The sequence below is a fragment of the Bos indicus genome, chromosome 17 (assembly GCF_029378745.1).
Source record: "Bos indicus isolate NIAB-ARS_2022 breed Sahiwal x Tharparkar chromosome 17, NIAB-ARS_B.indTharparkar_mat_pri_1.0, whole genome shotgun sequence".
Taxonomy (NCBI): Eukaryota; Metazoa; Chordata; class Mammalia; order Artiodactyla; family Bovidae; genus Bos; species Bos indicus.
In genome coordinates this window covers 12,565,009-12,580,265 of record NC_091776.1, presented here as the reverse complement: position 1 = coordinate 12,580,265, position 15,257 = coordinate 12,565,009, and the positions used below count along the sequence as shown (strand labels likewise).

At 42.0% G+C, this 15,257-nt stretch overlaps 1 protein-coding gene across 4 annotated transcripts in view; it reads left to right on the top strand.

The window, feature by feature from the left end:
• Positions 1-7,259: 7,259 nt before the first annotated feature.
• Positions 7,260-15,257, top strand: part of C17H4orf51 (chromosome 17 C4orf51 homolog) — a 51,654-nt gene continuing 43,656 nt past the window's right edge. For all 4 annotated transcript variants that reach the window (XM_070769042.1, XM_019978092.2, XM_019978091.2 and 1 more), the window contains exons 1-2: positions 7,260-7,849; positions 13,972-14,033. In XM_070769042.1, the coding sequence (XP_070625143.1) occupies positions 7,623-7,849; positions 13,972-14,033 (289 nt within the window). In that variant the 5' untranslated portion in view covers positions 7,260-7,622. The remainder of the gene's footprint in view (positions 7,850-13,971; positions 14,034-15,257) is intronic.

Sequence of the window (15,257 nt, the reverse complement as noted above, 5' to 3'; positions counted from 1 at the left end):
CAGTGCAATTAATAGGAAAAAGGGAGTAGAACTTAGATTCCCATGTGACTAAGCCAACAGCGTAGGCAAATAACCCCGCCTCAGTGAGCAAAGAGAGAATGAAGGGCCAGTTAAATCTTAAGAGGATTTCTCTTCTGGTCTTTGCTCACCAACAAACATGCATTAACTGATGATTTAACAACTTTATTCTGTGTCTTCCACCCACTCCCACCACGATCTCCATGTAGGATTCAACTTGGTTAAAGCTGTGAGAAGTTTAATCACCTTTTATTTGTCTTCAAGCATTTAGCAACTAATCCACTAAAATCAATCCCCTTTTTAAAAATGTTGATTTATTTTTAATTGAAGGATAATTGCTTGGGGTCCATTATATACCTGATCTTTTTCTACTTCCCTATTCCCTCTTCCCCCACGAACACACACACACACACACACACACACACACACACACACACTCAAATTGGAAGAGAAAAATAAATGTAAACTCAAGAAAGACCCTTTGCAGGATTAGAGAGATTGATTATATATGGATGTATTCCATTTGCCTTCATTTTTGTAGTGTAACATGTTGACTCTGATTGTGAGTTACATATATTCATTGCAAAAATATTTAGAAAATAAAGAAAGGAATGTAAAATATAAAATCACATGTAATCCTGCTACTCAGCTGTGATAAGTATTAACATTCATGTATATAGCCCACTAGGCCTTTTCTTATACATACATATATATACATATACTTTTTATTAAACAAAATTTGGATCACAGTATCTACACATTGTAATCAATTTCAGTTTTCAAATGGTAAACATAACCAATAAATTTCAGGAAAGAAAAGAAAAAGATCCTTCCCTTTAGGCTTCTCTTTACTAATTTTATCAATTTCTATTTCTTGTTCTTTTGTATTTTACACTTCTTTTATTTCCATCCAATTCTGGTGGCAAATAGCTCCTTGTTTTCTATGTCTTGTAGACCACCTACCACAGTTTTTGATAAGTTACTAAAATTTGCAAATCACACAGTGGGTAAGTTTGAAGGAATTATTACAAGATCAAGGACTGAAAATTAATATTATCGTAACTGGCAGACTCAAACAGTTTTTAACTATAACGCATTCCATATGCTCAGTCAGCTGCTGGCAGTGTTTATCCAAATATCAGAATTTGGCACTTTATGGGCAGGAGACAGATTCTTGTTGAGATGGAAGCTCAAGCTTCATATGGGTCTTTTTTCTCAAGAGAATCCTGGTGGGTTTGGGCATTTCTATTACTTGGTTTCTTCCTGGGTGTCATTTTGGAATCATATGGGTTTCATCAGTAAGTTTCTGCCTGACATATCTAGTCTATGGTGATGAAAATAAAGTAGTGACCTGTGTGTGTTTGTTGAACTCCAGACACACTACTGTATGAACACACACATAGGTCACTTCTATTTTGATTTCTATCAAACTACCATACAATTGTGCTCATTTCACATGCTAACAAGGTAATACTCAAAATTCTTCAAGTTAGGCTTTAGCAGTACGTGAAGAACTTCCAGATGTACAAGCTGGATTTAGAAAAGGGAGAGGAACCAGAGATCAAATTGCCAACATCCGCTGGATCATAGAAAAAGCAAGGGAATTCCAAAAAATCATCTAGTTCTTTTTTTTTTTTTTTTTTTCAGTGTTACAGCTCTATTTTATTTAGGAGATAGCAGGAGAATCCAAGACTCAAAGAGAAGAGAGTGGAGGAGTGCGTGGGGAGGGAGAGAGAGAAGAGAGAGAGAGAGAGAGAGCGTGCGCATGCACGCGGGACAGAGAGTCCGAGAGAAAGCGCTTTGGCTCCTCCTTTTATGTTTTTTCTTCCACCTGAGCCTGCCCTATGCAAATTGGGCTTAGCCAGGAGTGCTGTTTGTTCTGTTTGTTCTGCCTGAAGTCTTCACTCTGGTCCTCGGATCTTCCTTGTCTTTTAGCCACCGCCATTTTGGACTCCTTTTCCCTATTCTACCTACCTAACATTCCCCCCTCAAGAGATGGGAGGCCCAATTCTTTGGGAATAGGGGCGCGAGGTCTTTCTGGCTACTTCCTGCTGAACTGGGACAGAGAGGGGTATTGGGCCTCCCCCTCTTGCTAGTCTCAATCCTCAGAGTCCTTATAGCGGTGTCCAAGGGTGTGTGATATTTTCCGTGGTCAGCTGTAGTTTTATATCTTTGTTGAACTGGCACTGCATGTTGTAGCTGGTTGACAGGTGTATTGAGTGTCCTCTTCTGTTTTCTTCCATGGCTTGACTCGTGAGTAGTGAATCCAGGAGTCATGTCCTGGTACCTTGACTGCCGGCTCTTCTTTTTCCATCCAAGACAAAGCTGCTTCCATCAGTGTACCAGATTTCCTCAGGATTGGTCAGAGGATCTTCTGACAATCCCTCTCGGGGTTTTGTCCAGGGGTCCAAGATTTCTTAACTGGAGGTCTTCTGGAATCTGAGACTGGGCCGCGTAGCTTTCTGCTGAGTTCGTTTATCGTTGTCCCGGTTTCCAGCACGATGGGCCTTCCCCTGCGCTGGGTTTCTTCGCCTTCCACTTCTAGCGTGGGAGCTTCGCTGAGTTGGGCTCCTGCTGTGCTTGGCCTCTTCCATGCAGAGGTTGTTTCAGCCAGGTTAAACCCGAGTCACGGCACCAGAGATGTCACGCGAGTGTTTGTTCCTTGGTTCTTTGTCTCGTCACAACAAAGATTTGGAGCGACAGACATTAAAGCCCTCGGCGCGTCACAGCTCTTGGGTCTTGGACAAACCGTACTACAGCTCTTAGGCAAATCAGTGTTACAGCTCTATTTATTTAGGAAATAGCAGGAGAATCCAAGACTCGAAGAGAGTGGAGGAGTGTGTGGGGAGGGGGAGAGAGAGAGAGAGAGAGAGAGAGCGCGCCAAAAAATCATCTAGTTCTGCTTCATTAACTATGCAAAACTCTTTGTGTGGATCACAACAAACTGGAAAATTCTTAAAGAGATGGGAATACAAGACCACCTCACCTGCCTCCTGAGAAGCCTGTATGCAGGTCAAGAAGCAACAGTTAGAACCAGACATAGAACAACAGACTAGTTGCAAATCGGGAAAGGAGTATGTCAAGGCTGTATATTGTCACCCTGCTTATTTAACTTATATGCAGAGTACATCATGAGAAACGCTGGGCTGGAAGAAGCACAAGCTGGAATCAAGATTGCCAGGAGAAATATCAATAACCTCAGATTGCAGATAATACCACTCTAATGGCAGAAAGCAACCAGGAAGTAAAGAGCCTCTGGATGAGGGTGAAAGAAGAGGGTGAAAGAAGAGAGTGAAAAGTTGGCTTAAAACTCAACATTCAAAAAACTAAGATCATGGCAGCCGGTCCCATCACTTCATGACAAGTAGATGGGGAAAAACTGGAAATTGTGACAGACTTTATTTTCTTGGGCTCCAAAATCACTGCAGATGGTGACTGCAGCCACAAAATTAAAAGATGCTTGCTCCTTGGAAGAAAAGCTATGACAAACCTAGACAGTATATTAAAAAGCAGAAACATCACTTTGCTGACAAAGGTCCATATAGTCAAAGCTATGGTTTTTCCAGAAGTCATGTACGGATGTGAGAGTTGGACCATAATGAAGGCTGAGCACCAAAGAATTGATGCTTTTGAATTGTGGTGCTAGAAAAGACTCTTGAGAGTCCCTTGGACTGCAAGGAGATCAAACCAGTCAATCCTAAAGAAAATCAACCCTGAATGCTCATTGGAAGGGCTGAAGGACTGGTGCTAAAGCTGAAGCTCCAAAACTTTGGCCACCTGATGGAAAGAGCTGACTCATTGGAAAAGACTGATGATGGGAAAGATTGAGGGCAAGAGGAGAAGGGGTCAACAGAGGAGAGATGGTTGGATGGCTTCACCGACTCAATGGACGTGAGTTTCAGCAAACTCCGGGGATAGTGAAGGACACGCATGGAAGACTGATATGCTCCAATTCATGCGGTTGCAGAGGCAGACATGACTTAGCTATTGTGTATGTGTATACACATGCTAATTTGACTGGAAAGAAACAAGAGTGATACATCTGGGTTGTAGTTACATGGATGTACACGATATAAAGTGTATTTGTGTACTTTACTGTTTGATGTTATGTCTCAATTAAGAAAAAAATACTGTTTGATTCACCCTCTGGCCAGGCTGTCAGTGGTTTAGGCTGGTGTGTGTGTTAGTTGTTCATGTCTGACTCTTTGTGACCCCATGGGCTGTAGCCCACCAGACTCCTCTGTCCATGGGATTCTCCAGGCAAGAGTACTACAGCGGGTTGCCATGCCCTTCTCCAGGGCATCTTCCTGATCCAGGGATTGAACCCACGTCTCCAGCATTGCAGGCAGATTCTTTACCATTTAAGCTACAGTTTTCCCAGGGTTAGGCTGGAGATCTCATCAAGATGTAGTAAATTCCAGAGACTACAGAGCAGCCACCATCTTAGCTGTAGAGATCTTTAGCTAAGTTTCTGGTGTGCTCGGTTCGTGATTAGTCACTCTGTTGTGTCTGAATCTTTGTGACCCCATGGACTGTAGCCCGCCAGCATCCTCTGTCCATGGGATTTTTTTCCAGGCAAGAATATTGGAGTGGGTAGCCACTTCCTCCTCCAGAAGATCTGACCAACCCAGGGACTGAACTCAGGTCTACTGCATTTACTGCTGAGTCGCTGAGCCACTGGACAAGTCCCTGAAAGTTCCTGAACTGTCCTCCAAAACAGCAATTCCCAGAGATGCTCCCCACCCCACAAAAGTAGTTTTGTGGTTAAATAAGTTTAGAAATGCTGCCCCCTTTGAAAGATTCACAAGGCACATGGAAATGTTAAAGGCCCTAAAGTTCTGCAGCAAAGAATCATGTTTATCTCAACTTGTTCCAAACTTATGAAACTCCTATTAATTAATTAATACCTATTAACAGCTCATTAAAGTAATCAGCCTGTTAAGACAAAAGCCTGGTCAGGACCTGGCGATTAATACCCCATCCCTGCATCAGGTGACACGTGCGCCACCTGCTGGTGATATGGGGTATGAGGGCACTTACTCAGGAAGCTTCTATTTTCACTAAATTGCACTCGGAATCCAGAGTTTATTGTCACAGCGTGCTTGATCATGGCTTTTCACGTTTAACAAACCAGGGACTGAACAACATAGCCTGCCATAATTTAGTTACAAAAGGAAGTTTTTCACGCAGACCATCAACATGGAAGTCAAACGATTCAAATCAGTGCTGAATACCAGTGTCCAAGAAAAGTGAAGCGTCTGATACAATGGGAACAAAGAATTCTAGGGTTTTATAGACTAAATATTTGCAATAATAAACTCAATTAGTCTGTTCTATTTATCCTCTAATTTCAAGTCCAACCGATTTTTAGCAGACTTATCCAATGTCTAATAGACTGATGAACCAAGCTACAATCCTATCGAAACTGATATTAGACCTTTTCACTTAAATTGTTAAGTTTCACTACTCTTGGTTCTCAAGGTTTTAATTGCTAAAATGATATCATAATTGATTGGGGGAGAAGAAAGGAAATAAATAAAAATAAAGGACAAGAATGTGATCATAAGGTACATTTATACCATAATTATTTGAAGAGTTTATATTATCACACATTTGTTTATAGACAACCACACAGTCTAAGGAGAAAAATTTTTAATGTTTTCTACAAAAAATGTTTCACAATCTGTTCTATTTATTTTCCTGCCTCAAAACAGTATTTAACTGCAGAGTTTTTTTTTGTTTTTTTTTTTACCAGAACATCACATAAGTTTATTTCAGATGCAACAGCAATTTTAAAATCAACAAGTTTAAATCTTAACTTCACCAAGTAAACTTCGCTAGTTAAGTATTTTTAAAGTTATTCCCTCCAAAAAAACTGAGGGAGCTTTTCTTTTCCACCTCACATCCCACGGTTTCCCAATAGTTCTATTTTTGGAGGACTTTCAATTGATGAGTAAATGCTAGCAGAGGCTTTTAAACCACAATTTTTACTAGACTGGCTAAAGGTTTAAGCATCAAAGCAGTTGCTACGCGACACTGGGTGCATTGAAAAGCACTGGGCAGCCTGGTTTCCATTTTCCTCCTTCACTCTATCTCCATCTTCTTCGTCTTTCATCTGGGTTTCTCCAAGAAACCTCCAACTTCCCGAGAAAAAGCAGCATGCTCCGCAGCCATGTGCCTAATCCTTCTACAGCAAAGATGCTTATGTTCCAAGTTTCAAATTTTTAAAGAAAGATACTCCTACTTTGACATACTAACAAGTATCTGCAAGTAATTTTACTCTCAAAGAAGCATACCCTGTGGCATGTCAGCCTCACTTTAGAAGATTGTTGAAATTCAGCTCTTGGAGCAGTCTTCCCAGCATTTAAAATCAACGGCCACACCCTCATGTAACTGTAGAAATCCTAGATTGGCCAAAAGTTCGTTTGGATTATTCCATAAACTGGTAAGGAAAACCTGAATGACCTTTTTGGCTAACCCAATATGATGATTCCGGGGCTTTATTCCTATAGTCTGTGCAGGGCAGGCGAGCCTCTGAATGTTTAAAGCGCCCAGTGGGTGCTGATCCAGCCACCTATGGAGACTCTTTCTTTAAGGTTGATGATGGATCCACTCCCGAAGGGCCGATCAAGGTGAGGCAGGACCTCTGTTTCTATAAAGCATCCCACAGGTCACGTGAATGAGCACAGAGGGCTGAGAAGTTCTGCTCCAAGAAGTGCTAAGAGCAAGGACACAGGTGGAAAGATCTATTTCAATCTGCCAGTGAATTGTTAGTGCAGAGAAGGAGAGGCAGGTGTGCTAACCAGCTTTAGAGTAATTATTAGTGAAGGATGCAGGGAATCAGGTGGACAGAAGATAGGGTGCTATGACTTCTCAATCTAAAAAGATTCACAGTGGCATTTCAATGACCCTAATTCTTAACCCCAGCTGCTCTCTAGAAGCTGCCAGGAGTAAGCTTTTAAAAACTACTTTCGCTGTTCACCTGAAGCCACCACAACATTGTTAATCTGCTATACCCTGATACAAAATAAAAAGTTTAAAATATAAAATAAAAATGAGCCAAGCCAAGGCCCTACTCCAGACCAGTTAAATCAGAATCTATGGCTGGGGGTGGGGTCTTATTTCACCAGCCCCTGTGGTGACTCCAGAGGGCCACTGGCTTCAGTACCATTGCTTTATGACACACAAGAAGCCGTTCGCGACACCTGCTATTGTTGACATCACAAACAGGACAGGTCAACCTTTAGAAGAAATGAATGCTTGGCACTATCCCCTCGCTCCACGTCTTAAACCATCATGAGTAGGACTCACTTATTTCTAAAAGCAGTGGCCACCTGCTTTCTTCCCAGGATTTGTAGCTGTGTATCACTTAGAGCAAAAGCCAGAAAGTTCTAAATTTGCTAGTTAAAACTGGAGGGAGGTGGGAAGTAGCACATGCGGAATTGTGCGACCTGTTGCTTGGCAACTTTGAGTTCAGCTTCTGCATTCTGTGAGCCGTCAGAGTCACAAAGTTTGCTGAGCCAGGTTGATTACTTCCCACTACAAAAAGGAAATTAATTCTGCATGACGGAGAGGGCTCAAAAAGCTGTCCTTCAAAGCGGGCCATGTCACACTTCTTCTACTTGACACCACAAGTTGTTCTGCCCTTCAGCCCTCTCACTTCTCAAGAGTTTGATGTGATCAGACGGAAGGCTGCAGCATCTTGGCAGGATGAAGCAAGGTGGTCAGATTTGTCTGTGACAACATACATGGGCAGTTACAGGGAAAAGCAGCTGGACGAGTCCACGGGCGGCCGACTTAGAGCAGGACAGCCCTGGCCTGAGCCTCACAAGTAAGATCGCTTTGTGATTTGCTGCTGGCTATGTCTCTCTGACTAGATGAGAATGATAACTAGAATGAGGAGGCTGTTGCCAACCCCGAAACACTTCCCGGACTTCCACTCTGTATATTTTCCTGGGTAGATGTCAGGGGGCCTGCATGCGAAGTTGCTTCAGTCGACCCCATGGAGTGTAGCCTGCAAAGCTCCTCTGTTGATGGGACTGCCCAGGAAAGAATACTGCCATTTCCTTCTGCAGGGGATCTTCCTGACCCAGGAAGAAGAGCTAAATGTCAGTTACCAGCGGAAACTATGATTGTCACTCTCTCTTTAGTCCTTCTAAAATTGATGCACAACTGCTTTTACAAGGTAAAATGTGAGTATTTGGTTAAGATGGGCTTCCCAGGTGGCATAAGAGGTAAAGAACCCACCTGCCAACGCAGGAGACAAAAGAGATGCAGGTTCGATCCCTGCATGCAGGGGTCAGGGAGATCCCCTGGAGCAGGGAATGGCTACCCACTCCGGTGTTCTTGCCTGGGAAATCCCATGGACAGAGGAGCCTGGTGGGGCTACAGCCTACAGGGCTGCACAGAGTCAGACACAACTTAGTGACTAAGCCTCATGAATGTTAGTTATTTTGCCTTCCAGGGCTTTCCAAATTGTCAAAACAATACTTAAAGCTGAAATGTCTCAGGGGTACTTTCGAATTGGATACCTCGTTTGGTGTATTCCAATGAACTACACAGTCTGCGTTTTCAACAGCTCTTAAGTTGGCACCTCAATTAACTTTGGAAGTCCCTTTGCTAACCCTGTGAATTTTGAGGCATCTCTGGGCCCCCCGGGGGGAATCTTCAAGGCAATAGTGGCCTCCCCATCTCAACCTTGGACTCTCTGAGGTGTACAAACCCAGAGGAGATAAAAACTGTGAGAGCCCTAACTGGACCTTCAGAAGAGTCCCCAAATTATTTGAAAAGCAGTGATTTTCCTTTCCGCATTAGTACTAATAGAGGCAAATCCCTGAGTGAAAAAGCATTGTCATGTTGGATCATGCTTCTGAAATAAAGAGGCACTGTGCCAGGGCTTACTGAAAAGCCACAGGACAAATAGGGAGCATTTGTTTGTTGCAGCAGTAATACTACAGGTAGACCTTGGAGATACTGTGGGTTTGGTCTAACAAAGTGGGTATCCCAATAAAGCAAGTCACTCAAACTTTTTGGTTTCCCAGTACATAAAAAATTATACATACACTATACTGTAGTCTATTAGGCGGGCAATAACATTATGCCTAAAAAACAATGTTCATGCAAATTAAAAAAATATATGGTTGCTAAAAAAAATAAAGTGTAACCATCATCTAACAACACAGGCTTGCCACACACCTTATATTTGCAAAACATACAATGTCTGCAAAGTTCAAGAAAGTCAGGTCCAATAAAACAAGGTATGCCTGTGACACAGGTAGAATGGAGATCAGAAACATCTTTATAATAAAGTGAAAATTTTTATAATAAAGGAAAGAGCACAATACAAAATTTTCATGAATGTTAAAAACAGGAAGTATAAAACAAAATTAGTGCTTACCAGTAAGTTTTCAAATGAAATTTTTTAAAAAATGTCACTTTGCTAAAATAGGTCAAGATTTTAGAATAAAGATAGTCAAAGGGGCTGGTGCACTGGGACGACCCAGAGGGATGGTGTGGGGAGGGAGGAGGGAGGAGGGTTCAGGATGGGGAACACATGTATGCCTGTGGCAGATTCATTTTGATATTTGGCAAAACTAATACAATTATGTAAAGTTTAAAAATAAAATAAAATTAAAAAAAAAAAAAAAAGATAGTCAAAGATATGTAAGATCTCCACACAGAAAACTATAAGACCTTAGTGAGAGAATATGAAGATCCAAGTCAATAGAGAGATGAACCATGTTCATGGATTGGAAGACTGAATATTATAAAAATATTATTTCTCCCAAAATTGATTTACAGTTTCTATACAATTCCAATAGGTGTTTTTGTGGAACTTGACAAGATTGTTCAAAACCAGGAAACAGTCAGAACACTCTTAAAGAAGAACAAAGTACGTGTGTTTCCTCTACAGATAACAAAACTTACCATAAAGCCTCAGTAATTAAGGCAGAATGGCACTATGGCACCAAGATAACAAATAGACAACTGGAACAGAAAAAAAAGGGCCTGGAAACAGAACCTTGCATATATGGCAAGAAATGTGAATGTTCTTGTTCACATACATATCATATGTGAGGCGTACGATAAATATTTTTTAAAAGAACCTCCTGGGGACTTCCCTGGTGGTTCAGTGGCTAAGACTCCGTGCTTGCAATGCAGCGTGTCTGGGTTTGATCCCTGGTCAGGGCCACAATCTGCAACTAAGAGTTCACATGCTGCGATTAATAGTTTGCATGCCACAATTAAGACCTGGCACCGCTAAATAAATAAATAAAAATATTTTAAAAAGAAAAACTCATACAAATTAGTATGAAAAAGACAACCCACTAGAAAAATAGGAAATAGGGCACTTATTTATGTAAAAGGTGGCAGAACAGTGGAGAAAGGTCATGTTTGCAATTCCAGGTAGATTCCTTCCAGATGAATTAGAGACCACAGTGTGAAAGGCAAAAATAGCAAAAACCCATTAGATAATGACATAAGGAGTATCTTGATGATCTTGGGGTTGGCAAAGATTTCCTAAACAGAACACGAAAAGTCCTAACCACAAAGAAACAATGAAGTAAATGAGACTAGCTTAAAGTAGCTCCGTTTAACAAAATACACCCTTAAAAGTATGAAAGTTGAGCTACAGATACAAAGGTGAGATTTTCAACTCAGTGACTGACCAAAGGCTCATAACTATGATAAATTTTTTTTTCTCTTTTTTTTATTATTATTTTTTACTTTACAATATTGTATTGGTTTTGCCATACATCAACATGCATCCGCCACGGGTGTACACGTGTTCCCCATCCTGAAACCCCCTCCCTCCTCCCTCCCCATACCATCCCTTTGGGTCATCCCAGTGCACCAGCCCCAAGCTTCCTGTATCCTGCATCAAACCTGGACTGGCGATTCGTTTCATACATGATATTTTACAGGTTTCAATGCCATTCTCCCAAATCATCCCACCCTCGCCCTCTCCCACAGAGTCCAAAAGACTGTTCTATACATCTGTGTCTCTATTGCTGTCTCGCATACAGGATTATTGTTACCATTTTTCTAAATTCCATATATATGCGTTAGTATACTGTATTGGTGTTTTTCTTTCTGGCTTACTTCACTCTGTATAATAGGCTCCAGTTTCATCCACCTCATTAGAACTGATTCAAATGTATTCTTTTTAATGGCTGAGTAATACTCCATTGTGTATATGTACCACAGCTTTCTTATCCATTCATCTGCTGATGGGCATCTAGGTTGCTTCCATGTCCTGGCTATTATAAACAGTGCTGCGATGAACATTGGGGTACACGTGTTTCTTTCAATTCTGCTTTCCTCGGTGTGTATGCCCAGCAGTGGGATTGCTGGGTCATATGGCAACCAGACACGCCACATTGCGAGCATGGAGTCGTAGCCACTGAACCACCAGGGAAGTCCCCAGGAGGCATACGATAAATATTTTTTAAAAGAACCTCCTGGGGACTTCCCTGGTGGTTCAGTGGCTAAGACTCCGTGCTTGCAATGCAGCGTGTCTGGGTTTGATCCCTGGTCAGGGCCACAATCTGCAACTAAGAGTTCACATGCTGCGATTAATAGTTTGCATGCCGCAACTAAGACCTGGCACCGCTAAATAAATAAATAAAAATATTTTAAAAAGAAAAACTCATACAAATTAGTATGAAAAAGACAACCCACTAGAAAAATAGGAAAGAGACTTTGAAATGAAATTCATAAACCAAGATATCCCTGTGATCAATAAAATGTATCAAAAGTTCCTTAACCATATTAATAATCAGGACATGCAAATTAAAACCACAATGAGCGTACTCATGTAAACGTCCAGAATGGCTAAAATTAAAAAGATTATTAATACAAAGTGCTGGTGAAAGTACAAAATGAGGTCTTTCATGTACATCTGGTGGGTATATGCATTGAATTGTTTTCTTGAGGAAAACAGTTTGGTCTTGTTTTCTAAAGTTGATGCTATAGATATCCTAGGACTTAGCAATTTCAAGTATATATCCAGCCGAAAAGTTTGTCACACATGCACCAAGAGATATGTACAAGTAGTTCACAGCAGCATTTTTCACAATAGCCAAAAAACTAAAAAACAAGCCTAACGTAGAATACATACTATTAAAATATAAAAGAATGAACAGACAGTGTGTGATTTTACAATGCCGGTGTAATGAACAGACTCTGGTCGCACCCTGAAATGCCACAAACATTGTACACAGCATTTGAGCAGATGCAAAACATAGGTGTATTATTCTATTTATGTAAGAGTTCTAAAAAATCGTGCATGCCAAGTCACTTCAGTTGTATCCGACTCCTTATGACGCTATGGACTGTGGCCCTCCAGGCTCCTCTGTCTATGGGATTCTCCAGGCAAGAATACTGGAGTGGGTTGCCACGCCCTCCTCCAGGGGATCTTTCCGACCCAGGGACTGAACCCAAGTCTCTAGGTCTCCTGCGCTGGCAGGTGGGTTCTTTACCACTCACACCACCTGGGAAGCCCCCTTAAAAAAAAATCCCCCCCCAAAAAAAAAAAATCCCAAGCCAAACTACGGTGTTTGGTGTATCTGCTTGGGTGATAAAAAAAATAAATAAATAAAAAGAGAAGCAAAGAAATGATTCCCATAGAAGTCAGAAAACTGGGCCACTGACTGTCTGACTTTCTGCTCCAAACCTATTGGAAAAATAATTATGGGGGTTGGGATGGAAATGTGCATTTGGTGGTCTTCCCTGGTGGTCCAGTGGTTAGGAATCTGCCTGCCACTGCAGAGAACATGGGTTCGATCCCTGGTCTGGGAAGATGTCACATACCGTGGAGCAACTGAGCCCGTGCACCAGGAAAGGCAAAAAAAATCAAATGTGCTTCTAAAAAGTAATACTCCCTGGTGATTCAGTTGCTGCTGTAGGTAAGAAGAAAGGTGCAGGGTGGGCCACCAGCCCCTGTCTCAGGGATGATGAGGGCTATCTGTGGGCTCAGTACATGTCTAGGAGCATTTTAGAACTCATTATTTTTTTTTACATTTTTTTAAATTTAGTTTTTGAAGTATAGTTGACTTACCGTGTTGTGTTAATTTCTGCTGTGTGGCAAAGTGATTCAGTTATACATGTGTATACATTCTTTTTCATATCCTTTTCCATTATGGTTTAGCACAGGATATTAAAACCGTTTCTTGTGCTATACAGCAGAGCCTTGTTATTTATCTATTTCTAGACATGATAGTTTGCATCTACTAATCCCAAACTCCCGATCCATCCATGCTCCAAATCCTCCCTCTTTCCCACCCCTGTACTAGGAGTCTAGGCTGACATAACTTCACTTTACCCCTAACACACATATAGTTCCATTTCCCCGGAGCTAGAAGATCCTCCTTTCCTCAATGAGAGGCCCTAAAACAACAGTCATCCTCTAGAAATTCATGACTGCACTTCCCACCAAGCCAACTGCTTGCCTAAAGTGAGCATTATATCTGGATTCAGAGAAACTGAGATCCAGATACGTTTTGAAGGCTAGACACAGCATCTGCTAGTCCCCAAGTTACCCCGCCGCTATTAAGTTCTAAGTTTTCCTGGGAAACCAACATAATTACTGTAATATTTCCTATTCCATTCATAGCACTTATTTTATTTTGAAAACAGCTCCCTAGGGAAAGTCTCATAAATTCTGTGAAAACAATTATGAACTTACTGTTTGAGCTTTTCATGTACAAAAGTTGAACAGTTTACCCTTTTATGATAAATTGGGGAACAAAAAAATCACTAAAGACAATGAGAAAGTCTAATTTGGGTTGATTTAATGGGATTTTTACTGTTGAAAGAGTGGAAAAGGGGAAGAAAAGAAGCCGAAGTTTAAGAAATTAAATGAAAGCATGAGTGAAAATCCCTGCAAGCCCATAGGCTGTGGCTTAAAACCCCATAAGCTCATACCTTGTTTCTCGTACTTGCTTTCCATAGGATGGCATTGCCAAACTGCTTTGCTGGGAGGGCTGAGCTCCAAGAGACCACAGATGCTAAAGGTGAGTGCAATGTGATCAGTTCTGAGCACAGCCGTTTTGCCAAGGTTGCTGCCTTGATAACTTTTATGTTCGAGATTGTCATCCGAACAGTTTCCATATACCTACTAAAGGCAAGGTGCCTCTAGCATGTTCCACTCTGGATCAGTCGCTCTTAAAAATAATAATTATTCCAGGGCAAAAAATGTCCTCCTCAGAAGGTACCTTCTCCCAGAGCTTGGAGCTCTAAGTAACAGAATGTGAGCTTTACTGGGTATGTCAAAGAATTAGGAAGAGAAACCAAACCATTACGAACCACCAACTAAGAAACTCCATTTACTAATCGATACCACCTCCACCCCACTTCAGTTAAATCAGGATAACACTTGCTGCTATAATAGAGAAACTTCCAAATTCCAGTTGCTTAACATGATAATGGGTTTCCCAGGTGGTGCTAGTGGTCAAGAACCCACCTGCCAATGCAGGAGACATGAGAGAAGCAGGTTTCATCCCTGGGTGGGGAAGATCCCCCGGAGGAGGGCATGGCAACTCACTCTGGTATTCTTGCCTGGAAAATCCCATGGACAGAGGAGCCTGGTGGGCTACTGTCCATGGGGTCACAAAGAGTCAGACATGACTGAAGCAACTGAGCATTCAGGCAACATGATAAAATATAGGTTTTTTCTTCATATAAAGGACCAAGAAGGTGTTTTGCAGACAGACCTTAGATCTAAGGACACAGATGTCGTTCATCTGGGAGTTCCACCATCTCCTGGGGCCCCCGAATCTCCATCTGGCAGGTGGGGGAGGATAAAGGGTCGGGATGGCACGTGGCTCTTCCACCATTTCAGCCTGGAAGCGACTTACACCTCACATGCTCACATTCCAGTGGGGGAAGGAGTCACAAGGCCCCAGCTCACGAGAGCTCAGAGTCCTGGGCTGGGCAGCCCCTGTCCAGTAACAACTGCGCTCGGCAGAGGGGGGCAGCCAGCCCTCCTACCCCACACTCTGATTTTGAGGAAGAAACACAATAGGTTTTTCCCATATAATTTCCTGGAGAAGGCAGTGGCACCCCACTCCAGTACTCTTGCCTGGAAAATCCCATGGACGGAGGAGCCTGGTGGGCTGCAGTCCATGGGATCGCTACGAGTCAGACACGACTGAGCGACTTCACTTTCACTTTTCACTTTCATGCACTGGAGAAGGAACCGGCAACCCACTCCAGTGTTTTTTTGCCTGGAGAGTCCC